At 35.4% G+C, this 26389-nt stretch overlaps 1 protein-coding gene across 1 annotated transcript in view; it reads left to right on the top strand.

Moving 5' to 3' along the window:
* HMGCLL1 (3-hydroxymethyl-3-methylglutaryl-CoA lyase like 1) overlaps positions 1 to 26389 on the top strand; it is a 193417-nt gene that overhangs the window by 90028 nt on the left and 77000 nt on the right. The window contains 2 exon segments of the mRNA XM_034648104.1: positions 3890 to 3953; positions 7425 to 7613. Coding sequence (XP_034503995.1) covers positions 3890 to 3953; positions 7425 to 7613 — 253 coding nt within the window.

Raw genomic sequence — 26389 nt, 5'->3', positions numbered from 1 at the left:
GACAGATATTCTACTAAAGCATGGATTTGAAAATGATTATTCTTGGAGCCAGAAATCACCTCCTTGTGAATGCAAAGTCAGTGGAACTTGTGGTGTATTCTGGAAACTCAAATTAAGAAATTCTGTTAGAAATTTGTCCAAGAACTGGTAAAGTCCACAGGACAAGGACAAAAGGAAGCCAGATCTTATTTATAGGGACATTTGAATAAGTCAAGACACTCGTGGAACTCCTACAGAAACTAAAATCACCAAAGACACAATAAAAAATAATAGACCACATGATGATACAAAGTACCCTAAAAAAAAAACAAGCAAAAGAAAAAAAACAGGAAAATTTTAACAGAAAAGAAGGAAATAGAACAATCTGAATAGAAGATTGTAAATTAACTCCTAAACGTAAAGAGGAAAAGGAAGAACATAAGAGAACAGCTCTTTATTAAAAAAAAATAATGAAGCTTTTACAAGAAGAAACATTTCTTGAAATGAAAAATGCATTTATTAAATGAAAGCGATGATTGCATTGAACAGCAGATTTACATACAGTTGAAAGGGGTTTGAGTGACTGGAAGTAGGATTTAAGGAAATTGCAATAATCAAACACAGAAAAAATTAATAGAACTTTTAAAAATGAAGTTAAGAGAGAATGCCTGACAAAATTTTCAGGAGGAGATAAAAGGGAAATTAGATGTGAGAGATAGGTTTGATGAACTAGTGCCTTGAGGATTTTCTAGCTCTAAAGAAAAACATCAATGTAAAATTAAAGAAGTATAACAAATCCTGACATTCTCATGGTAAAATGCAGACTATTAGATATAAACAGAGAATCCTAAAGATAATAGAGAACAAATTACTATAAAATTGCTATAAAGGCATTACCATTAGATAGCAAAATCCTCATCAGCAAAATGGAGACCAGAGATAGTGAAATATGTGCAAAATGACAGAATAACTTAACCTAGAATTTTATACCTAGCCAAACCATTATACATTAATGAAGATAAAACAAAATCATTTGCTGACAAAATGGTCTGCAAAACTCAACCATTGGTGAAAAAAATACTAAAGCATGTCAAGCCAGAAGTAAGAAACTGCATAAAAAAGAAAGAAAGAAAGAAAGAAAGAGAAAAAGAAAAGTGGAGAGATTGTAGTTCGGGGCTCCAGCAGATTAGATATGATTTGAGATGGGTCTGTGAGAAATTTAACCACCAGCCAATCAAAAATAGAGCAAATTTTCTATGGCATAGTAGTGAGGAGATTGTTGAGACTAGCTACTCTCTCAAATCTGTGTATTATCCCTTTTTTAATATACAGGAATCAATCTGGCAATCGAGGGGAGGTAGTATTGCTAATGGTTTCGTGGTTTTCAATTTTGACAGTAATAGAGCTTTAGAAATTATTTTTAAATATTAGTGGTTGAATTTCATTCCCTAAGTTTGTGATTTAATTGGTTTGGAGTGTGTCCTAACCATCAGGGTTTTGTTTTTTAAGCTCCCCAAGTGGTTCTGTGCAGGCAAGTTTGAGAGCTGCTCTAATAAATTGTTAGAGAAGAGGAGAAATCTAGAAATTGTCTCTAGCCACTAGTCAAAGCAGATGACGTAGACTATTTTTATCATGGTAGAGACCTTCTTGTACTTATGAAAGTATTTCACTTATTACCAGCAGCAAGCTTTTTCTGTAAAGGACCAGACAGTAGTATTTTAGGTTTTGTGGGTCAGATGGTCTCTGTGCAACTACTCACCTCTGCTCGTATGCAGAAATAGCCATAGATAATAGGTAAACAGATGGGCATGGTGGTATTCCAATAAAATTTTACTTGCGAAAGACTAATAAGCAGGATTTGGCCTGTGGGTCTTAGTTTGCCAACTTCTGCTTATAGAATATTAAAGTAACTTAACATAGTTGAGAACCGTCACATTTGTTTTGGAGAAGGTAGCCCCATGTATAAATAGGTTAAAGGAGCGGCCCCTCACAAGAATGGAGAAGAATATATGAAGATGAAATGCAGTATAATATGAAGACCCAGGCAAACCAAGGAAGGAATCAGAGGGAAAACTTGAATGAATGAAAAAGCACATGGACAAAGTTGGAATCAATGGAATATGAAGACCAGGCAAACCTGGGAAGGAATCAGGGAAAACTTGAGTGAATGAAAATGCACGTCGCCAACTAAAAGTTACAGCACAAAGGGGTGGCTATGGCTAGATAAGTTGAGAATGCAGGAGTGGTTAATTTTCTTTTATTGTTTTGCACTTCTCTTGTTTCTTTTCTATATTTTTTAAATCATATTTAGAGGGATGGCATGTAAATGCATGGCTTGGATTTTCTATTTAATCACATGTAGATATTTTGCATTTAGAAGAAAGGTGGAGTATACACACACGTAGGAAATATTTATCTATAATCATTGTATCTGAATTGAAAATGTTCTTTTTCAACCTTAGCCACCTTTGCCAAGTGTTAGGTTTATATAACATTTTCTTTCCACTTGTCTTGATTAAATTTATACAGATTTTTCAAACAAAATTAAATTATAGTAATTATTAAGAGCAGAGGAATGGATTTCCTCTCCAGCATAACTTTCAAATTTTAATTGAATTAGCCTCTTTACTTGTTCTGTCTTCATCACTGCTTACCTGATTTAGTAAATTGCTTATTTACTTGAATTCCAAAACACAACTTTTATTCACATTTTAATCCTTTTGAAATTAGATTACATCTTTGGAATTAATGGGTATGGACTGAATCATTGAATATATAGTTTACTTTTTTAGTCCAAAATCTGTTATGAAATTTATAGTGTATCTTATAATGGACAGCATCTTAGAATCATGGAAATAACAGTCTTATGGCCTGTCTTGTTTTTGCCTGCACCTTCCCTCTGCCAACCGCTTCCAGAGCTCTCGAAGAGTTAACATTTCTGGAAAACTACTCTGATCTTGTCACTACATTACCTAATAATTTTGAGTGATCTCAAAGTTCAGACTCCTTGGCGTGGCATTCAAGGGCCTTATTATCTAAAGCCTGTTATATTCTGGCTCAGAAAATTGGATCTCCAGCCTCATTTCCTACCACCCCTCTCTCACTCATGTGAATTGCTTCATCCCTGACAATCAAACACATGATGCATTATTTTAATAGAAGCATTGTAAAATCTCTGAGGAAAGTTTAATGAAATGGGATTGGTGTTGAGCTGAAAATAGCTAAAACAGGCTTTTTCTAAAGCTTAATACTTTAAGATGGAAGAGTATCATTATCATTTCAGGAAATGCTTGACTTGTTATATTAAATTGTTGAAGAAGCTTATGGAATATCTTTATTTGGAGTCTTTTAAACATAGACTAGAAACTCTTCTGTTTGGGATGATTTAGGTATACCCACGGGAGATAAACAAGATGAACTTTGAGGTTGTGGCCAGGTTGAGGAGTTTGGGGATGATTAATGACTGTATCTACATGAGGCCAAGAGATCCAGATGGGAGTGAAGAGAAATTCAGTTAGTCATCTACATGCTATCTCTCTATGATTCCAAAGACCGGGATATTTAACAGTTGAATGTATGTATTTACTTGAATAAAACTATGTAGTTCAGTGGTATTTTCTGCTTTGAATGTTCATATACTGCTATAGTATAAATAACTCCACAAGATAAACACCTGTTACCTTAGTCCCATCTGCCATCAAGTAACATATATCAAATTGTAATTACTAGATAAAAATATGAGTTAAATTTAAAATGTTCCGAAATTGTTTTTGTTCTGAGAATAATAATGAACTTGTGTAAAATACATTTTTGATGACTTTTTAGCTATTTCTTAATTTTGATAAAATGAAAATTAGGAAATGAGTTACCATCATCTATGTATTTATATGGTTCTGTATTTTAAATTTAGGTACGTGTCATGTGCCCTGGGCTGTCCATATGAAGGAAACATCACACCACAAAAAGTGACAGAAGTAAGATACCCCTGGTTTTCTGGTTTCTGGTAAAATGATGTATATTATTTTAAAAAGTGGCCTATTTTCCCTACTGTGTTTGGTATCTGCACAACAAAGTTTAAGGAAGAACCATGGAATGGAAGACAAGTTTGATTACTTAACTAATAGTTTGGATTTGACACTGAGGATGGATATATGGGCTGGCTACAACTCTTCAAAGTGAAATAACATTTGAGTCTTATCATTTGGGTGCACAAAGGTGAAGGAATAAAAACAGCTATTTCATTTTTACATGCGTAGAACTCGGAGTAGCCTTTCCACATTCCATCAGAATATCAGGTCAGTTTGTGCACATACACTTCAGCTCCGCTTTGGTTGCTCAGGGAAGGTCCCTTTGTTTCTGTCCTGCATACTTTGGCACTTAGAGTATACACTGCTTTTGCTGTACACTGTTTCTGTTCCTTTCAGATCCGATAGCTCTTACCGCTGAGATTCACGTTGCTTTTATTAGAGAGCAGTTTTGTGGCAATAGACTATAGGCGTTAAAGACCTGCTTATTGAAGTTCATTTTCTACTTCCTGTTCCTATTTATTGATACCAATGAATACAAAATAGTCTTTGAGACTATATTAGCCTCTCAGAAACACATTTGTATATGAAATATATTAATGTGCACCTGTCATTAAGGCTATTTTCATACATTTTGTAATGTGGTACCAAAGTAGTGAAGATAGCATTGTTAGAAAATCAGAATTTAGGCAGGATAAACCTAAGTTTGGCTAAAGCCATTCCTCTTTTGTGCTTTCATTTGAACTTTTGAAATTTACTGCAGATTGTTTTCAAATGAGCTCTATCCCACAGTCCATTTTTTAAGCAAGACCTTTGCATACAGAGGCAGATACACTATAAAAGAAAGAAGCTTCAATGTTGTAGTCCTTCACCTGCATGAAGGACTTTATTATTAATTTGCATTCACAATTACATATTCTTTTTTTAAAATTTCCAAACTGATACAACTTCAGGCTCCACAAAAACTAGGCTCCAACTCTACCTGTCCACCGAACCCCTTGCTTTTCTGCCTTTTGCCTCATAGAGTCTCTTGATGGAGTGCACATACCCTCAGGCTCTGTGCCTGCACCAGGATGCTGGAGCATTTGCTCAGGAGAAATGCATAATTGGCAGGTTGGAAGCATTAGGAGTTGATGATCAGCAACCTTAAATGAGCCTTCTGCACTATTCTACTACGTTTTGTGGCCAACTCACTCTCTTACTCTCTGCAGTCACCATTGCAGACTGTTCACTCTGTCCAAGCTTCTAGTTCTTCTCCTCATTTACTCCCCTGTATATTCAACTGCTTAGAATCCTTCCTGTTGACCACAACAGTTCAGGTCTCTTCCATCTGGGAAGGTTCCTTTCTTAATTAAGCGTCCACGTCTAGTTATTGGCTACCTATTTTTATCCCTCTACATCTAGACGTCTTCATCGGGCTGTCTACACTACTAGTGTTTATTTCCTCAGGTGTCACCAGCTCTTCATCCTCCTCCAAGGTGACTTCTAGACCATTCGCTTCACTGAAATCCATCTTTGTAAGACCACGGCTTAGCACTTGGATTAAAAAATGCAAGATCATATTCAGTACTCACCTTGACACCTTAGTAGAATTTGGGACTGCTGACCATTTGTCCTTGTTGACACCCTTGTATTCCTTAAGCTCCCTTGATACCACACTCAGGGTTTTCCTCCAACTGTGGTTAGGTTTCTCTTTTGAAACTTCATTGTCCTCTACCTGGCCATTAAGAAATTCCTGCATTTAATAGGCAGTAGAGAAGAATGAGCATTATGCTTTTTTTAAAAATCCAAGTTTCCATCCAATAATAGTCTCCTACCTTGACTATGGAGCTCTTCTGAGTACCCTCCAACTTGTTTTTGATATCATTGATTAATACCTTTCTGAAACATAAATCTAATATTGCCACTACCCCCACCACTCCAACAGTCTATCATGGCTCTCTATTGCTCTTGTGATAGAATCCTCAACCAAAATTCTCAGTTTGGCTGGTTTGCAAGACTCTGTATCCTTTGCCCTATATCTACCTCACCAGATTTAAGTATCTTCATTCCCCCTTGGTTTTTGCTTTCTTGCCACACCTGCCTGTTATATTTGACTTTTTCCCTATCTGGAATTCCATTTGGATTTTCTATTTCAGCTGTTTGGAACACGTTATATTCCTCCTGAAACATTCTTGTTACCCCTTCTCACCGTCTTCAACAAGTTAATGCTTACTTTATCTCAAGCTGTCACTTAGGCCCTTCCTACTTGATAGATGTAGGTCAATTTCCTTTGCTTCATGCTCTTAGAATCCAGTTTCTTTGTTCCAAATTCTTATTTTACTTGTAGTTACACATTCTTGCGTAGAATTGATTGAGTTCTATCTTCACTTGACTCCAGGCTCCACAACAGCATAAGCCATCTCAATACATGTATGCTTATTATATCCCAGTACCTAGCATAGTGCCTGTCATAAAATGGACACTGAAGAAATACATAATAAATGAGTTGCAGTATTCTTGTACATATGCCGGATATTGTACAAAGCAGTTTTTATATATTCTCATTTCATTTTCATAACCAACATGCCCTTATTAACATCATCATTAATGTAATTTACATTACATTCAAAAACTAAGGATATGCTGTATGGTGACTAACATAATAAAAAATTAATATAAAAAAGAAAAAAATTAAGGCTTAGAAAATATGCTAAATAGGGGTATTTATTGTCTCTATTTTACAGAGGAGACGCTGAGGCTTAAAAAGTTTAATCTTCTACCAGCTCTCACATGACTAGCATGAGTGGCAGCTGAAATTTAAATCCAGGCTTGTCTGATTCCAGAACTCATGTCTTTGTTAACATACCATTCTGCCTTCTTGTAAATTCGTGTTGCTCTTTTAAAGTGACATTAGTTATCCAGCATAAAGGGAACTTGCAGTTTCCTTTGGACAAGTGCATCCATTTATGAGCCAGAAAAATTAAGTTAGAAATATTGACTCTACCAATCACAAAACTACTTACAGACAGAGCTGGAATTAGTATTGATAGCTTTTGACCTCTAATCTGAGGCCTTGAGAAATCCTACTTCCAAAGTAAATTTGTAATGCTTGTGTTTTGATTAAAGGGTTGAGAAAGTAAGCCTCCCATAATTGAAATTGTAGCCTATAATTTCATAACTGGACTCTGTAGGTAGATAGTGATGATTCTATGGCAAACTTAAATATTAGAAAACTATGGTAATGTCTTTAAAACTTTTATATAACGTGTAGGATTTAATAAACAAGAAGAGGACCAGAAAACCAAAAGAAATGTTTCCCAAGGATATGTAACTGATCTTAGTTGTGACTTTAACTTCTAGGTGATATTTGCTAAGGAATAACAGAGTTTGAATCTGTCCATTTCCATTGTTTTACTAGCTCCTCGCCTTTCCCAACAGGTATCTAAGAGATTGTATGGCATGGGCTGTTATGAGATCTCTCTGGGAGACACCATTGGAGTGGGAACTCCAGGAAGCATGAAGAGAATGTTGGAAAGTGTAATGAAGGAAATCCCACCTAGTGCTCTTGCTGTTCACTGCCATGACACATATGGACAAGCCTTAGCAAATATCCTCACGGCCCTTCAGGTATTTTGTATTATTCGTGTTTATGTGTAAAATAGGTATCCTTACTTATAAACGTTAAGAGCATTAGTGGGATAATACTTATAAATTGCTATGAATATGGTGTTTAAACAGTGTCTACCACATGACAGGAAATATCTGTAAACTACACATTTATTTTAGGGCAATGATGTCTCCTATTAATTTGATTTGATAAAATTTGTTCTTTTTTGCTGAAGGGTACTTGACATACAATATTAGTTTTAGGTGCAACGTAGTAATTCAATAATTATATATATTATAAAACAATCACCACAGTAAATGTAGTTACTCTCTGTCACCATATAAATTTTAAACAATATTGACTATGTTCCACATGCTTTCCGTGCTTATGACTTTGTTTTATAACTGGAAGTTTGTACTTTTTAATACCATTCACTATTTTACCCATTCCTCTTACCCTCCTCCCTTCTGGCAACCAAGAGTTTGCTGTCTGTATTTATAAGTCTATTTCTGCTTTTTCTTTGCTTGTTTGTTTTGGTTTTTAGATTCGACATATAAGAGAAATCATATGGTATTTTTCTTTTCCATCTGGCTTATTTGCAGTGCTCATGTTGCAAATGGCAAGATTTCATTCTTTTTTGTGGCTAATATAAATGCAGTATATTTGTGTGTGTTTGTGTGTGTGTACACAAAATGCAGTATTAGCAGAGTAGGTATATATATACACACACATACACACACGCCACATCTTCTTTATCCTTTTATCTATTCATGGACACATAAATTGCTTTTATATCTTGGTTATTGTAAATAATGCTGCCACAGAACAGATAGATACATATATCTTTTTAAATTAGTGTTTTTGTGTTCTTTAGGTAAATGCCCAGAAGTTGAAATACTGGGTTGTATGGTATTTCTTTTATTAATTTTTTGAGGAAATTCCATACCGTTTTCCACAGTGGCTGCATCAATTTACATTTCCAGCAACAGTGAACAAGGGTTGCTTTTCCTCCACATCCTCACTAGCGCTTGTTATTTCTTGTCTTTTTGATTCTAGCCATTCTGACAGGTGTGAGCCAATATCTCATTGTGGTTGTGATTTGTATTTCCCTGATGATTACTCATACTGAGTATCTTTTCATGTGTCTGTTGGCCATCTGCATGTCTTCTTTAAAAAAAAAAAAAAACATGTCAATTCAGGTTCTCTTACTATTTGTAATTGGATTTTTTTGGTGTTAAGGTGTGTAAGTTCTTTATATATTTTGGGTGTTATCCCCTTATTGGGTGCATCATTTGCAAATATCTTCTCCCATTCAGTAGGATGCTTTTTTGTTTTGTTGGTTTCCTTCACTGTGCCAAAGCTTTCTATGTTGGTGTAGTCCAAGTAGTTTAATTTTGGTTTTGTTCCCTGTGCCTGCGGAGACAAGTATAGAAAAATATTGCTAAGGCCAGTGTCTAAGAGATTATGGCCTGTGTTTTATATTAAGCGTTTTATGGTGTCGGGTCTCATATTTATGTTCTTAATCCATTTTGAGTTTATTTGTGTGTATGGTGTAAGATAGTGGTTCAGTTTCATTCTTTTGCATGTGGCTGTCCAGCTTTCCCAGCGCCATTTATTGAATAGATGGTCTTTTCCCTGTTGTATATTCTTCTTTTGTATATTCTGATGTCCTTTGTCATAGATGAATTAACCATAAAACGATGGGTTTATTTCTGGACTCTCTACCCTGTTCTATTGACCTGTGTGTCCATTTTTGTGCCAGAGCTGTACTGTTTTAATTACACTAGCTTTGTAGTATGTTTTGGAATCTGGGATTGTGATACTTCCAGCTTTGTTCCTCTTTGTCAAGATTGCTTTGACTGTTGAGGGTGTTTTGTACTTCCCTACAAATTTTAGCATTGTTTGTTGTAGTTATGTGAAAAATGTTGTTGGTATTTTGATAAGGACTGCATTGAATCTTTAGATTATTATGGGTTGTATGAACATTTTAATGATATTAATTCTTCTAATCCATTAGCATGATACAGCTTTCCCTTTTTTTTGTCATCTTCAATTTCTTTAATTAACATCTTACAGATTGCAATCTGCATGTCTTTCCTGCTTGGTTAAATTTATTCTTAGGCATTTTATTCATATTGATGCAATTGTAAATGGGATTGTTTACTTCATTTTTCTTTCTTCCACTTTGTTATTACTGTATAGAAATGCAACAGATTTTTCTTTATTTTCTATCTTGCAACATTACTTAAATCATTTTGTAACGCCAACAGCATTTTGGGTGTAATCTTTAGGGTCTTATATTTAGTATCATGTCATTTGCAAATAGTGACAGTTTTACTTCTTCCATAACAATTTGGATTTTTTGTCTGATTGCTGAAGCTAAGATTTTTAGTACTATGTTCAATAAAACTGGTAAGATTGGATATCCTTATCTCATTCCTGATGTTAGCAGAAAAGCTTTCTGCTTTTTACCATCGAGTATGATATTAGCTGTGTGTTTGTCATATGTGGCCTTTAATATGTAGAGGAATGTTACCATTACACCTACTTTTTTGAGAATTTTGATTAAGTGATGTTGAATTTCATCAAGTGCTTTATCTGCATCTATTGAGATGATAATAAGATTTTTATCCTTCGTTATGTTAATATGGTATATCATGTATATTGATTTGTGGATATTGAATCATCCTTACTTCCCTTGAATAAATTCCACTTGATTATGGTGAATGATCCTTAATGTATTATTGATTTGGTTTGATAATATTTTGTTGAGGATTTTGCACCTATGTTCATCAGAGACATTAGCCTGTAATTTTGTTTTTTTAAGAGTGCTTTTATCTGTTTTTTTTTTTGTTGTTGTTGTTGTTGTTTTTGTATCAGGGTGATGATGGTTTTGTAGAATGAATTAGGAAGGTTTCCTTCCACTTTAAATTTTTGGGATAGTTTGAGAAGGATAGATATTAACTCTTCTTTATGAAACCATCTGGTTTCTGGACTTTGTGGGGAATTTTTTGATCACTGATTCAATTTCATAGATAGTAATCAGTCTTTTCAGATTTCCCATTTTCCTTATTCAGTGTAGGAAGAGTATATATTTCTAGGAATTTATTTCTTTTAGGATGTCCAAATGGGAGTGTATAATTTTTCATAGTAGTCTCTTATAATTCTTTGTATTCCTATGGTGTTGGTTGTCATTTCTCCTCTTTCATTTCTGATTTTATTCGTCCCCTCTTTTTTTTTTTCTTGATGAATCTGGCTGTCAATTTTGTTTACCTTTTCAAAGACCCCAATCTTAATTTCATTGATCTTTTCTACTGTAGTTTTAGTCTCTATTTAATTTATTTCACTCTGATCTTTATTACTTCCTTCTAACTTTGGGCTTTGTTTGTTCTTTTTCTAGTTTCTTTAGATATAACATTAGTTTTTTTTTTTTTTTTGAGATTTTTGTTGTTTCTTGAGATAGGCCTTTTTCTCTCTAAACTTTAATCTTAGAACTACTTTTGCTGTGTCCTGAAGATTTGGATCTAATGTCTTTCTGTTTTTATTTGTCCCTGTGTATTTTTTGATTTGCTCTTTGATTTCTCTGGAGACCCACTGGCTGTTTACTGGCATGTTGTTTGGCATCCACTTGTTTGGTTTTTTTGCTCTTTTCTTTTTATTCTTGTAATTTATTTCTAGTTTCATTGTGTCATGTTTGGAAAAGATCCTTAACATGATGTCAGTCTTCTTAAATTTATTGAGACATGTTTTGTGTCTTAATGTGTGATCTCTTCTGGAGAACGTTCCATCTACGCTTGAAAGAATGCATAGTCTACCATTTTTGGATGAATTTCTGTGTATATCTGTTAAGCCCATCTGGTCTAATGCGCTGTTTAAAGCCAGCATTTCCTTATTGATATTCTGCCTGGATGATCCACCCATTGATATAAATGGGCTGTTCAATTTCCCTACTATTATTGTATTACTGTCAATTCCTCCCTTTATGTCTGTTAATATTTGTATTACATATTTAGTTGCTCCTGTGGATGTATGCATAGATATTTATAATTGTTATATACTGTTCTTGGATTGATTCCTTTATCATTTTGTAATGTCCTTTTTGTCTTTTGTTAAAATCTTTGTTCTAAAGTCTATTTTGTGTTATACAGTATTGTTGTCCTAGCTTTTTTGTTTCTATTTGCATGGTATGTCTTTCCTATCCCTTCACTTTTAGTCTATATATATCTTTAGGTCTGAAGGTAGTCTCATAGGCAGCTTATAGATGGGACTTGCTTTCTTTATTCATTCAGTCACCCTATGTCTTTTGATGGAGCATTTAGGGTATTTACATTTAATTTTTGATAGGTTTGTACCTATTTCCATTTTGTTAATTGTTCTCTGGTTGTTTTTGTAGTTCTTCTATGTTTCTTTCTTCTTCTCTTGCTCTCTTCCCTTTTGATAAGTGACTTTCCTTAGTGTTATGCTTGAATATCTCTGTCTTTAATGTTTGTGAATCCATTATAGGTCTTTGGATTGTGTTTACCATGAGGTTCATATATAACATCCTAAGTGTATAGAAGTTAATATTAAGTGGGTGGTTGCTTAAGTTAGAACACGTGTAAAAGAATGTTTTTATTCTTCCCTCTCCGTGTTTTATGTATATGATGTCTACTTTCTATCTTTTGATTTTGTGAATTCCTTAACTAATATTTTAAACAGAGTTGATTTTCCTTTTTTTATCTTCATACTAGCTTTATACTTGATTGATTGATTTACTACCTTTGTATGTTTGTATGTTTGCTTTCACTAGTGCAATTTTTTCCATTAATGATTTTCTTCTAGTTATTGCCTTTTCCATTTAAAGAAGTCCCTTTAACACTTTTTATAAGGCTGGTTTAATGGTAATGAACTTTAACTTTTGTTTGTATGGGAAACTCTTTCTCTGTTCCCTCAATTCTGAAATAACCTTGCTATGTAAACTATTCTTAGTTGTAGGTTTTTGCTTTTTAGTACTCTGAGTGTATCATGCTACTCTCTTCTGGCCTGCAAAGTTTCTGCTGAAAAATCAGCTGATAACCGTATGGAATTTCCCTTGTATGTAATTAGTTGCTTTTCTCTTGGTGCTTTTAAGTTCTTTAATTGTTGACATTTTAATTATTCTGTGTCTTGGTGTGGACCTTCTTAGGTTCATCCTAATAGTGGCTCTTTGTTCTTCCTGGACCTAGCTGTCTTTTTCATTCGCCAGCTTAAGGAAATTTTCAGCTCTCATTTCTTTAGGTAATTTTTCTGTGCCTTTCTCTCACTTCTTCTTTTGGGATCCCTATATTGTGAACATTAGTACACTTGATGTTGTTTCAGTTTCCTTAACCTATCCTTGTTTAAAAATTTTTTTGCTGTTCATCTTGGGTGCTTTCCATTACCCTTTCTTCCAGATTGCTGATCCATTCTCTTGCATCTGCTAATCTGTTAGTGCATTTTTCATTTCAGTTCATTTCATTTCAAACCAGCTTTAACTGGTTCCTTTTTAAATTTCAGTTGTTGTTGTTGAAGTTCTCACTGAGTTCATCTACCCTCCTCTCAAGTCCAGTGGGCTTCTTTATAATAATAGTTTTGAAGTCTTTGTTAGGTAGATAGCTTATCTCTGTTTTATTTAGTTCTTTTTTTTTTTTTAAGCTTTGTCTTGTTCTTTTGCTTGAAGCATATTCATCAACTCCTAATTTTGTTTGACTTTCTGTGTTTGTCTCTGTGAATTAGGGGAGACAGCTACCTGTCCCAGTCTTGAAGAGTGGTCTTGTACAGGAACATCCCCTTTGTAAACTGCATGTGCCTCGGGACTTTAGCTGTCTGGCTGGAGCTGGGGTAGAATTGGGTTGGGTGCTTCATACAGGAGGTGCCCTGGCAGCATGGGCACAGGCAGGAGATGTCCCCAAGTTGCATTGTGCCCGGGATGCTTGGCAAAATGGCTGGAGCTGTGGTGGGTATGTGCTGGGAGGGGGGGGTCGTATTGTATGCTATGCAGGAGCGTCCGTGGTGGGACAGCTGTGTCAGCTGTGGCATTGGCTGGGAGGCTTTGTTGGGAGAACTATATTATGGGGACTGCTAGAGCTGGTGTGAGCTAGGGGCTTGGGACTCACTGAGTTAGCAGGCTGGCTAGAGTGCCTGGACTCTGCTCTTATCTAAGCTGTCAGTGTGGAGAGGGGATGGAAACAATGGTGCTCCCCAATACCTCCAACCCTAGAGAGAGGGTTCCAGCAGTTCCCCCACCGTTTGATCCAATACTCTACGGTTAGTAAATAGACTTCCTTAACTTAAAGTCTAGGCGCCTTTCAAACCACTGCCTTTTGGCTGTGCTGCAGGTCAGATAAATCTGTGCACAGCCCCTGCCCTGTCCTTCCTTCTGCAGTTCATAGTATAGGGGTAGGATTTCCATTGCTACCATGTCTGCTTCTCTCCTGCCATTTGTCATATGGTCCCTCCATCCCTTTTAGTGTAGAAGCAGTTTATTCAGCCCTCAGTTCCTCTTCAGGAGGAATTCCTGCATATATAGGTATAGACTTGGTGTGTCTGTGGGAGGAGGCAAGCCCAGAGTCGTCTTATGCCACCATCTTGAGCCCCTCAGTCCTGAATTTATTCTTTTTAAAGTATCAATCCTCTTAGAGCTATATCTGGTTTTATCAACTCTTACATGCTTTTAGTCATATAATTTAGTGGACTAAAGTATAATGGCATTTTGAGGAGTACAAAATACGAAGAGCGTTCTTTTTTTTTTTTTTAAAGATTTTATATATTTATTTGACAGAGAGAGCGAGAGAGAGAGCGCACGTGCAAGCATAAGCAGGGGGAGTATGAGAGGGAGAAGTAGACTTCCTGCCAAGCAGGGAGCCTGATCCCAGGACCCTGGGATCATGACCTGAGCAGAAGGCAGACGCTTAATGGCTGAGCCACCCAGGCGCCCTGATAGAGTGTTCTCTTGTGTTCATGTAACTAATGCTCTTGTTAATTTGGTGCTCTGTCATGAGAAGGTATGGTGCTGAAATAGTCTATATTTTGTTTAACATATTTTTCTGATATTGCAGGCATCCTTATGGAAGGACCCCTGGTTTTTGTCAAGTATATGCTTTTAGATTAATCAAAGTGAAGAGATCTGGAAAGTCGGATGGTTAAAAATTACTTACTAAATTCTAATAACTTAGTTATTTTAATGTATTTAATACATATAAAAAGTATTTTAAGGGTATATCTTACAATCAGTGTTAGTTTGTTAAACTCAGCTAAAAATAGGTTCATGTAATGTTTTTAGAACCTAAGATTTTGACAACAGAGATAAGACTGTATCAAAACTTTCTTGTGAGGCTGAAAATCGATGTGTAAAGCTTTATGTCATAGACTTAAAGTGTACAGTTGTTTGGCAGAAGTTAAAAAACAATGTGAAGATCAAGCCCTTGAAAAGGCTTATTTTGACTTTGTAGCATATGTGCACAAATCCATATTTATCCTCTGGAAGCAGGCAAGGAATATTGTACTGAATTAGAACAGAAACTGATATCCCATGGACTTTTGGGCGTGGGAATTTTTACAATTTTCCCTTCCAAGGTATTCTAGTTTCTAAAACAATAGAGAAAGAAGCATCACTTCAGGATCCTGTGTTCAGCTACAACTGTAACTTATTAAGTGTTCCTGACCAGCACGTCCTAAAGACATCTGTCTCTCCCACCACCCCCACCCCTCTGATTCGGATATTTGTTTTTTCAATGCCTCTCTCTCCTCCTCCTTTCACTTCTTTCCCTTCCCCTTCTCGTTCCTTTATGTAGGTTTATCTTCTATATGATAACACTTTGAGTAGTAATTTATTTGTGTAGCATATTTACTATATAATGAATGACAATTTATTATTTGGGATTCAGGGCTATAGTGCAAAATCTGGGCGCCCAAATTTCGGCTTCTGGAAACTGCCTCTTGAAAATGCCAAAATGCAAAATATTGCTGATTACCCATTGTGATCTTAATGGTTAACAAGGCCTATTTGAGGAAGTAATATTTAAAATCAGATGTAAAGCATGAGAACTAACCCCTACAAGGGGGTGTGTCTATGTATGCACGCATACGCATGTGTACTTGCCAGTGTGTGAAAAGAGTATTTCAAGCAGATGAAACGCCACTTGGTCAGAAGGACTTGGGAGAGGGGAGGATTATGTCCTAGGAACTGAGAGAAGACAAATATATTCAGAAGAGAGGCTAAGCTTTATGACATATGCTGAATTGGTTGAATTGCAGAGTATCTATTTGGAAAGAAGTGAGGACCAAAATCCTGGGGCATTTTCTCATCTTACAACAGCCATATAAAAGGGTCAGGAAACAACCCTGGGCCCAAGCAAGATATAGGGAGCATGGATGGGAACCATTATAAGATGGAGAGACCCTTCCAAAATGCCACACTCTCAAATGGCGAACCAGCAAAAATTCCACCTCACAAGGGGAGAAGGCAAGAGTATTCATTATGGCTTTGGCTGTGTAAAGAGGAGAAATACATAGTCCCTCTTTATACTCCCCAACCTTTTGTCAACCCCCATATGGATTCAGGGTTCAAATTCACATCTCCCGAAGAATGAAAGAATCGGGCAGATAAATTACTTTTAAATGGTTGTGGGTTAGTGGCACCTTTAGGTGCCAGGAATCATAAAAAAAATCTTTTCTGAAAGAAAACATCTTCAACTTAAGATGAACTATTTGGGGTATGTGTGTATATGTGTTGTGTGTGTCAAGGGAGGGAAGGGGCTAGGAAGGTGGGTGTTCTTTTTTTTTTTTTTTAATTTTATTTATTTGAGAGAGTGAGACCTAGAGAGAGTGAGCCCAACCAGGCAGAAGGAGGGGAACAAGCAGACTTTCTGCTGAGCAGAGAGCGTGATATGGAACTGGGTCCCAGGACCCCAGGATCATGACCGGAGCAGAAGGCAGACACTTACCCCAAGAGGGTGAGTATTCTCGTCAGCTCCTGTGGCAGTTGGTAGGAAATGTATCTGCGAGTGTCTGTAACTGTGTTTTGTATTCTTGATTTATGTACACAAGCACCAGGTAACTATGGGAGGTAGGAGAGCAGAATGGAGGCGGGGGGCCCAGGAAAGCAAGGATATACTTGCAGCTGGTCTTACATTGCCCCAGAGCTTAAGTTGTACTCACAGTATAAGTAGGTAGAGAAGAGGGTAACAGTGGCTTGTCTAAGAAGCAACATGATGTAAAGCTGGGAGGCAAGTTTTTATGAACAAGTGAGATGGTCAAAAAGCAGAGACCTGCCAAGGAAGCTGAAAGTTGACGTTGTAAAGTTCTTTTCTCTCTTTTGCCGTCCATTTGTATATAGTTTGATACGTCAGTGACAACATAAGAAAGAAATATACACTGCTACTCTCTTTGAAACCGAGTGTAGCTGGGACCATTTTTAATGTTTTCGAACTTGTATGTTCATGAACAAAGCTGGATGTGGTGCTGGACTGTCCCTGTAAACGCATGTGTGCCGGTCCCCAGCAGCACTGTGTAAGACTGAGTTCTCCCAGGTCCTTTGCTCGGCTCCCATCCCCACCCCTCACCAATAATAACAGCCACGACAAAATGACCAGCTTTACCTTTAGTGGAGAAGAAAACATGTCTTGGAAAAAACTGACGGTGATTAAATAGAAGGGAAATCAGAGAAAGTTCTGTTTCATTATGAATGGGGCTAACCTTGGCTTCGGGAAGCAGTGGCCATACTTCATTTTTTAAAATGGAACCTTTGAAGTGGCTTCTTGTAAAATTGGTGGTGGATGTGGAGTTAATATCATTTGCTTTAATTTAGGGCTTGAGAAACAGTTTACAGTGCTCTAAACTGGAAGTTAATATTAAGGCAAGGAGACATATAATAAGTGGAAACTTGGCCACAATGATAGGAAACAAATGAGAGTTATAAATGGAACGTCCCCCCTCAGTCTGGAAAGCACATACTAATCGCGGAGTAGAGAGATCCTTCTTGGGTTCCCAGGTTTTATTGTATGTTTTTATTACTTGAACAGATGACTTAACTGTACATAATCGTGTGGAAGTCAAGAATTCATAATTATCAGATATTTAATATAGAGAAAGAACTCTGAGACTGTAGCTTTAAGTGTGGGATATTTATAACCACTCAAAACTGAAAGAGCAAGAAAATTAGGTGACAAAACATACACATTTTAGTAATGGAAGAAACATACACAAACCGATATGCTTATTTTTTTATGTAAAATTGAGTTTCACCCTTCTCGTGTTCCCAAGTACCCGAGTAAAACACTAGTGAACAAATTATTTAATCTACTTAATACCAGACAATTGCACAATCTATTTTTTCCCCCTCATTCAAATGATCTGTCTTCATAACCAGGTAAAAACGGAGTAAAACAGATGAAGCCCAGTACCACAGATAACAGTACGTGTTAAGTGGTAGCATGGAGACAACAGAATAGGTGATATTAAGCTTTCTCCTAAAGAAATACTTTGTGTCTTTTTTTTCTTAAACTTAATAGACTCTTAGTTAGTGTGCCTTTCTTCCTAACATTTTCCATATGTTTATTCTCCTTTAGAAAAACCAAATTATTTTCCGAATGTTTATATCAAAGCATTCGTTTTTATATTGACTCTTACTAAACCATATTTAAAGGCTACCAAACAGCAGATATTTTTTTATGTAATTTATTTTTGAGGTTCTCAAGGAGGATTTTTTAAAATTCCAGTCACTAGCCAGAGGAGTCTCTCTCTTCTCAGTTCTCATCGATAGAATGCATTCAGTGATGTCTCCTTCCTTAAATCCCGCAAAATTGAGATGAGACGTAGAGTTTCTAGAGTGATTGCCTAGGTAATGCTGCATTTAATACTATTATCACAGTCATTGCAATTAAAGCTACTAATAACAACAGTAATAATAACTTATTACTCAGTATATGAGTAGACCCAGGAGCCATAAAGAGTTGCATTACAAATGTGTAAATACATGCATTAGATGTTATTCATTTTTTTTTTAACATCAGTGAAGAGCTAAATAGAAATCAGTGAGCAAGAAAGAAAATAAAATGGTGAAATTTGGATACCCCTACAGAGGTTTTACTAAATGTATCATTAATATAATCAATAAATATTTATTTAATCAGACACTCTTGTAGGTGTTAGAATCAGAGGTTAAAGTCTCTGAGCAGTGCTGCCATAAAAAAAATTGTTTTTGTCTAACTCTGTATTTTCAAAACTTTTTATTTTTTTCTACATGAATAACTTTCTCCAGCACAGTATTCTGTTGGAAGATATTCTCATTGGAAGGTGGGATAATGTATAAATTATTAAAAAAGAAAAAAAAAACATATAAAAGGACAAGAAGTCCAGCAGAAGTTTAGTGTTGTCCAAATTTCAAGTGTGTACAAACAGGGCTCCTGAGCCATAAAAGTCAGTGTGAAAAAGATGAACAAAGTACCTTCCTATTTGTTTTAAATGTGTTTGGATTGCTTATATCAGTGATGAAAAATGATTAAATATTTGAATAATATTGCTTTATCTCCAATATCTTTTTATTAATGTAAACAACTCTCTGGTTTTAGCAATATGTGATCAGTTTTTTGTTTTCAGAGACAACAATTTTTATGTATTTCTGCAACTCCACAGGCTTTTTTAAAATATATATTTGTCAGAGTGAGAGAGAGCGAGCGCGCACAAGCAGGGGAAGCAGCAGGCAGAGGGAGAAGCAAGGAGCCCCATGCGGGACTCGATCCCAGGATCCTGGGATCATGCATGACTGGAGCCACAGGCAGACACTTAACCGACTAAGGCACCCAAGTGCCCCTCCACGAGTATTTAAGAGGTAGAAAAGCAGCTTCTGAGCTAGATGGCATTTTAAACTGGCATTCAATTAATCAGCATATAAAAATACATGAAATTCTGTAATATGCTAAAAATGAAAGTATTTCATCTTTATACAATGGATTATGCTTAGATCATAAGCTTGAAGTTCACCACAAAAGAAAATATGTCCAAAAATGCCTTGCCTCTCAGACAGCAGTGCATCCTTGATGATTAAATAGGCAAATGTTATAAAAACTGATTATGAGGGGTTTTTTTCCTACTTAGAAAAGATACTATGAGACTGTAAAGAAAAATACTGAATTCATCAGAAAATTTTATTTTAATTGTGGTTAACTTTGCAAAAAAAAAATTATTGTTTTCTCAGCTATATCGGAACTTTTAATTTACAGTTGATCGACACTGGGATAAAGGGGTATGCGTGGAGAACACTGTTTAACACCTTGTGATCTCCATTCCCACCAGTCACAGCTCTCAGGATCCAGGAAGATCCCTGACACATATTAGACCGTCTTTCTTGGGACCCAGAGGCTGAGTGGGTTGGAAGTACAGTCCTGGAGAGCAGGTGTGAACAGAAAAGTAGACTGAAGAACCATGCAGCTTAGAGTAGAAAGTGGAGAGTGGGCCTACCTGATGTCTTTTCACTCCCCATGAGCCTGAATGTGGTGCTATTTGCTTCATTTTCTTGAAATTACCTAGTGTTCTCCCACTGGGTACTCCTTTTTTTCACTTACGACTTGCAAGTAACATTATGCTAAGACACTGAGTTTTCCATTATCTATAAAATATGATACTGAGAAAGTTTCATATTTTTCTAGATTCCCATTTCCTCATATGCAAAACGTCTATCACCCTAGAAGATAAATCAAAGAACATGTTCATATCTCTTTCATGAAATTTTCATCAATTCATAGCTGATATAATTAATCAAAATATATTGTTTTTCTTAGAAATTTTTATTTCATTAGCATGACCATTTTATTCCAAAAATTAGATTAATAGACATCTCTTTTTCTTTATCTCTGAGTGAGTGTACCGAGTAAGACAGAAATCCTCGGCTGAAGCTGTTTTTTTTTTTTTTTTTCTGCACATAATCAAGTTGTGAATCAGGAGAACAGACTCATCCTGGTAAATATTTTTACCAGTTCTTAAAAAATAACCATTCTTAATTTAAAATGAATCCTTGTTGTTTTTATCACCTTCAGGAAAAAAAAAAATAACATCTATTCATATAATTATTTTCTTCCCACTTTAGTCTGTTTTCTCTTTAGTACTTAACTTTGGCTTTTATATTATTGGTGGCTGTTTGGGCCAGGATATGATATGATTCTTCCCTTGGCATAAGAGATGGAAATTTCAAAACTCACTATCTTTTCAGGCACCTCTCTTATTCGTTCTGTAAATGTCTCATCTTATTGTTTTAATCTTGTGTTCAAGATCTTGTTTTCAACCAAGTACTCATCACATCTCTCTCAACGCATATGGTTTCAATTTGGAAATTTTGTTGTTTTGCCCTATTTGTATAAAAACACATTCAGCTTTTCATTTTCTAATTTTTTCCAAGCTTTTTTCTCCATTTTTTTGTCTTTTGGAATTCATATTTATAAGGAAACTGTATATACCACATGTAATCTTGCCACCGAATGTAATGTGAACACTCACTTTCCTTTAGAATATCGGTTTGAAATGGATCAATTTGGTATTAATGTAAAGTATTATTCTAGTGACTAATTTTTGGCTTAGTGTAATGTAACCAGTTAATGGTCGTATGCCCAGCACTACAAACAAAAACAAGCACACACACAGGAAATTGGAACCACTGATAACCCTAATAAGCCGAAGTCAAGAATCCCTCAGCTTTATTAGTTGAACAACTTTCTCATATGTTACCAGATATTTCTAGATCTGGACATAAACCAGGTGGGAGTAATATAGGTTACTAATATGGCTGTTACATCACACTGGCTCATTTTTATAAAACGACTTCTCACTGTAGCATACCAAACTTGGTTTTAGTACTCTCAGTAAAAGTTAGATTCAAGAATAGTTAGTGGATTCGTGGCCTTTTCTGGTTCCACACAAATTTAAGGGCTGTTTGTTCCAGTTCTTTGAAAAATGTCATTGGTATTTTGGATCGGGATGGCATTGAAAGTGTAGATTGCTCTGGGTAGCATGGACATTTTAACTATGTTAATTCTTCCCATCCATGAGCATGGAATATTTTTCAAATTAAAAAAAAAAGTGAGGAAGAGAAGATTAATAAGTGCATGTCAAATGTGGAATCCCAAATTGGAAGCTAAGTTTTTTCCCCATTATTTATAAATTTCTTTAATATAGGGCAGAACATAAAATGGAAATTATGCCAATCAATTGTGACCATTTAGAATTATTTTATAATTTATTTTAAAATATTCAACTGAAAATTTGTTTACCTTCCATGGGACAGTGTCTCTGCTTTTAGGTATGATAGACAAAAAGAAGCAGATGAAATAGCATCACTTACTAATATTTTCATCTCTCAAAATATTGATATGTCAAATTGTTTAGATAATATTTTCACTTAGGTTATAAATTTAAGTTCTACAGACTTAAATTTTTAAAAATCTGTGTAAATTATAATAGCTAAAAATCAGGTTATGGTTACACATTTCTAAAGACTCAAGTAAAATATTTTGTAATAATTGTCTTTTTGTGGTTTTATGAGATATAATTGAAATCATTGTAAGTTTCAGGTATACAGCATAATGATCACACTTATATTTATCATGAAATTATTACCATGATAGGCTTAGTTAGCATCCATCATCTCATACAGATAAAAAGAAAAAGCAAAACAGGAATATAAAAATTTTCCTTGTTATGAGAACTCAGGATTTACTCTAACAACATTCCTTTGTGTCATACAACAATGGCAACTACATTCATCATATTGTATGTTACATCCCAAGTGTTTATGTATAACTGGAAACTGGTACTTTTTGGTACCTTTTGACCACTTTACTCCCAGTCCCCCTCCCTCTACCATGGCCTCTGGTAACCAAAAATAGGATCTTTTTTTCTTAGTTTGGTGGAGCATTTTGTTCTTCAGAGTCACCATATAAGTGAGATCATACAGCATTTGTCTTTGTCTGTCTGACTTATTTCACTTAGCGTAGTTCTCTCAAGGTCCATCCATGTTGGCAGAATTGGCAGGATTTCCTCATTTTTTATGGTTATTTCACAATGTCTTCTTCCATTCTTCTGTCAGTGGATACTTAAATTATTTTCATATCTTGGCTATTGTAAATAATGCTGCAGTGAGCATGGGATGCATATAACTTTTCAAGGTAGTGTTGTAGATTTCTTTTGGATAGATTCCTGGAAGTGGAATTTCTGGGCCTAACAGTAGTTGTATTTATTTTTTTTAGGATTATCTATTTTGTTTTCCATACTTGTTTACAATCCCACCAGCAGTACATAAGGGTTCCCTTTCCTCCTCATTCTTAGCAGCATTTGTAATCACTTTTTGATGATGGCCATTGTACAGGTGTGAGGTGATAACTTATTGTCTCATCCTTCCTTCATTTCTTTAGGACAGCTTGGCTAGTATAGAAATATTGATTGACAGGTTTTTCTTTAAAAAAATTAGAGCACGAGTGGGAGGGGCAAAGAGAGAGAGAGAGATTATGAAGCTGACTCCATGCTGAGCACAGAGCTCGACGTGGGGCTCAAATTCACGACCATGAGCAGAACCAAGAGTCAGATGCTTAACACACTGCACCACCCAGGCATCTGGATAGTTTGTTGTTTCAGTTTTGAGTATATCTTTTCGTTCTCGACTGGCCTGAAAGGTTTCTGTTGAGAAATCCACTGATGTGGGTTCCCTTGCATGTACTTCTCTATTTTTTCTTGCTAATTTTAACATTCTTTTTTGCCTTTTTTTTTTTAAATATAGTTGACACAAAATGTTACATTAGACATAAGACACTACTATAACACCATTGACTATATTCCCTATGCTGTACCTTTTTCCTTGTGACTTATTTATTCCATACCTGAAACTCTGTGTCTCCCATCCCTTTCACTAATTTTGCCCATCCCTCTACCGCCCTCCAGTCTGTCAACCATCAGCTTATTCTATATTTATGAGTCTGTTTCTGCTTTTCATTTGTTTTGTTTTTATTTTTCACATACTGGAAGTGAAGTGGAAGTGAAGTAATACTGTATTTGACTTTCTTTGATTTATTACATTTAGCATTATACCCTCTAGGGACATCCATGTTGCAAATGGCAAGATCTTATCATTTTTTATGGTTGCATATTATTACAGTGTGTGTGTGTATATATATATATATATACACACACACACACACATTATCTCTTTATCTATTGATGGACACTTTGGTTGCTTCCATATCTTGCTATTATGGATAACAATGCAGTGATCATAGGGGTGCATATATGCTGATAGATACCCAGTAGTGGAATTACTGGATCATATAGTATTACTATGTTCAGTTTTTTTGAGGAGCCTCCATACTGTTTTCCACAGTGACTGCAACAGTTTACATTCTCAGTAACAGTGCACAAGAGTTCCTTTTTCTTCACGTCCTGGCCAAACACTGGTGTTGTTGATGCTAGCCATTCTGACTGGTGTGAAATTGTATCTCGTTGTGATTTTGATTTGCATTCCCCTGATGATTAGTAATGTTGAGCATCTTTTTATATGACTGCTGGCTATGTTTATGTCTTCCTTGGAAAAATGTCTGTTCAACTGCTCTGTCCATTTTTAATGAGATGGTTATTACTATTTGGTTTTGAGTTGTATACATTCTTTATTTTAGATACTAACTCCTTATCAGATATATCATTTGTGGATATTTTCTCCCATTCATTAGGTTGCCTTGTTATTTTGTTGATGGTTTCCTTTGCTGTGCAAAAGCTTTTTAAATTTTGTATAGTCACAATAATTTATTTTGTCTTTTGTTTCTCTTGCTTGAGGAGACATATCTAGAAAAACGTGACAAGGCCAATATCAGGGAAATTACTGCCTATGTTTTCTTGAGGATTTTTATGGTTTCAGGTCTCACATTTAGGTCTTTAATCCATTTTATTTTGGGGCACGATATGAGAAAGTGGTCTAGTTCCTTTCTTTTTTTTTTTTTTTTTTGCTTGTGGATATCTAGTTTTCTCAGTACCACATATTGAGAAGACTATCCTTTCCCCATTATACATTCTCGTCTCCTTTGTTATAGATTAATTGATCATATAAGAGTTGGTTTATTTCAGGGCTCTGTATTTGGTTTTCCTGATCTATGGGTCTATTTCTGTGCCAGTACCATACTGTTTTGATTACTGTAGTTTTGTAGTGTATCTTGAAATATGAGTTTGTGATACTTCCAGTTTTTTTGTTCTTCTCTCTCAAGAATGCTTTGGCTATTTGAGGTCTTGTGCAGTTCCATACAAATTTGAGTATTACTCTAGTTCCATGAAAAATGCTGTTGGTATTTTGATAGGGATTGCATTGAATCTGTAGATAGCTTTGGGTAGTATGAACAGTTAACAGTATTAATTCTTCCAATCCATGAACATGGGATATCTTGACATTTGTTTATACAGTCTTCAGTTTCTTTTATCAGCATTTTACAATTTTTAGAGTTCAGGTCTTTCACCTGTCCTTGGTTAAGTTTATTCCTAGGTTTTTTATTCTTTTTGGTGGAATTGCAAATAGAATTGTCTTAATTTCTCTTCTACTACTTCAGTATTAGTGTATAGAAACACAAAACTCTGCGTATTTAGTATCCTGCAACTTCACTGAATTCATTTATTCTAATAGTTTTTTGGTGAGGGGTTTGGGTTTTCTATGTATAATATCATGTCATCAGCAAATAGTAACAGTTGAACTTCCTTGCCAATTTGGATGCCTTTTTTTTTCCATGTCTGATTGCTGTGGCTAGAACTCCATATTATGTTGAGAAAAGTAGGGAGTGGATATCCCTGTCTTGTTACTGATCTTAGAGAAAAAGCTCTCATTTTTTAACCAGTGAGTATAATGTTAGCTGTGGGTTTTTGATGCATGGCCTTTATTATGTTGAGGTATGTCCCCTCTAAACCCAATTTGTTGAGAGCTTTTATCAAGACCCGATGTTAAATTTTGTCAAGTGCTTTTTTTCTGTATATATTGAGGTGATCATCTCATTGTTATCCTTCCTTTTGTTGTTTATCACATTGATCTGCAAATATTGAACCATCCTTGCATCCCTGGAATAAATTCCTTTTGATTGTGGTGGATAATACTTTTAACATTGCTGAATGTGATTTGTTAATATTTTGTTGAGGATTTTGCATCTGTGTTCATCAGGAATATTGGCCAGTAGTTTTCTGTTTTTGTAGTCTTTATCTGTTTTTGGTGTCAGGGTAATTATGGCTTTACAGAATATATTTGGAAGTTTTTCTTCCTGTTTTATTTTTTGGAATAGTTGAGGAGAACAAGTATTAACTGTTCTTTAAATGTTTGATAAGAATTCACTCATGAATCTATCTGGTCCTGGACTTTTGCTTGTTTGGAGTTTTTTGATTACTGATTCAGTTTTGTTGCTACTGAATTGTCTGTTCAGATTTTTTCTTTCTTTCTGACTTAGTTTTGGAAGATTGCCTGTTTCTAGAAATTCGTCCATTTCTTCTAGGTTATCCAGTGTGTTGGCATATAAATTTTGGTAGTATTCTCTTATAATCTTTTGTATTTCTGTGGTGCCAGTTGTTACTTCTTTATTTCTGATTTTATTCATTTGAATTCTATCTTTTTTCTTGTTGGGTTTGACTAAAGATTTAGCAATTTTGTTTCTTTTTTCAGAGAATTGGTTCTTGGTTTCATCAGTCTTTTCCATTGTTTTTTGTTTGTTTGTTTGTTTAGTCTTTGTTTCATTTGTTTCTTCTCTGATCTTTATTTCCTTCCTAGTACTAAGCTTAGGCTTTTTTGTTTTTCTTTTTC

The sequence above is a fragment of the Ailuropoda melanoleuca genome, chromosome 19, assembly GCF_002007445.2.
Source record: "Ailuropoda melanoleuca isolate Jingjing chromosome 19, ASM200744v2, whole genome shotgun sequence".
In the NCBI taxonomy this organism is placed as follows: domain Eukaryota; kingdom Metazoa; phylum Chordata; class Mammalia; order Carnivora; family Ursidae; genus Ailuropoda; species Ailuropoda melanoleuca.
Note: the sequence above shows the minus strand (reverse complement) of the source record. Positions and strands in the feature narration are given on the sequence as shown.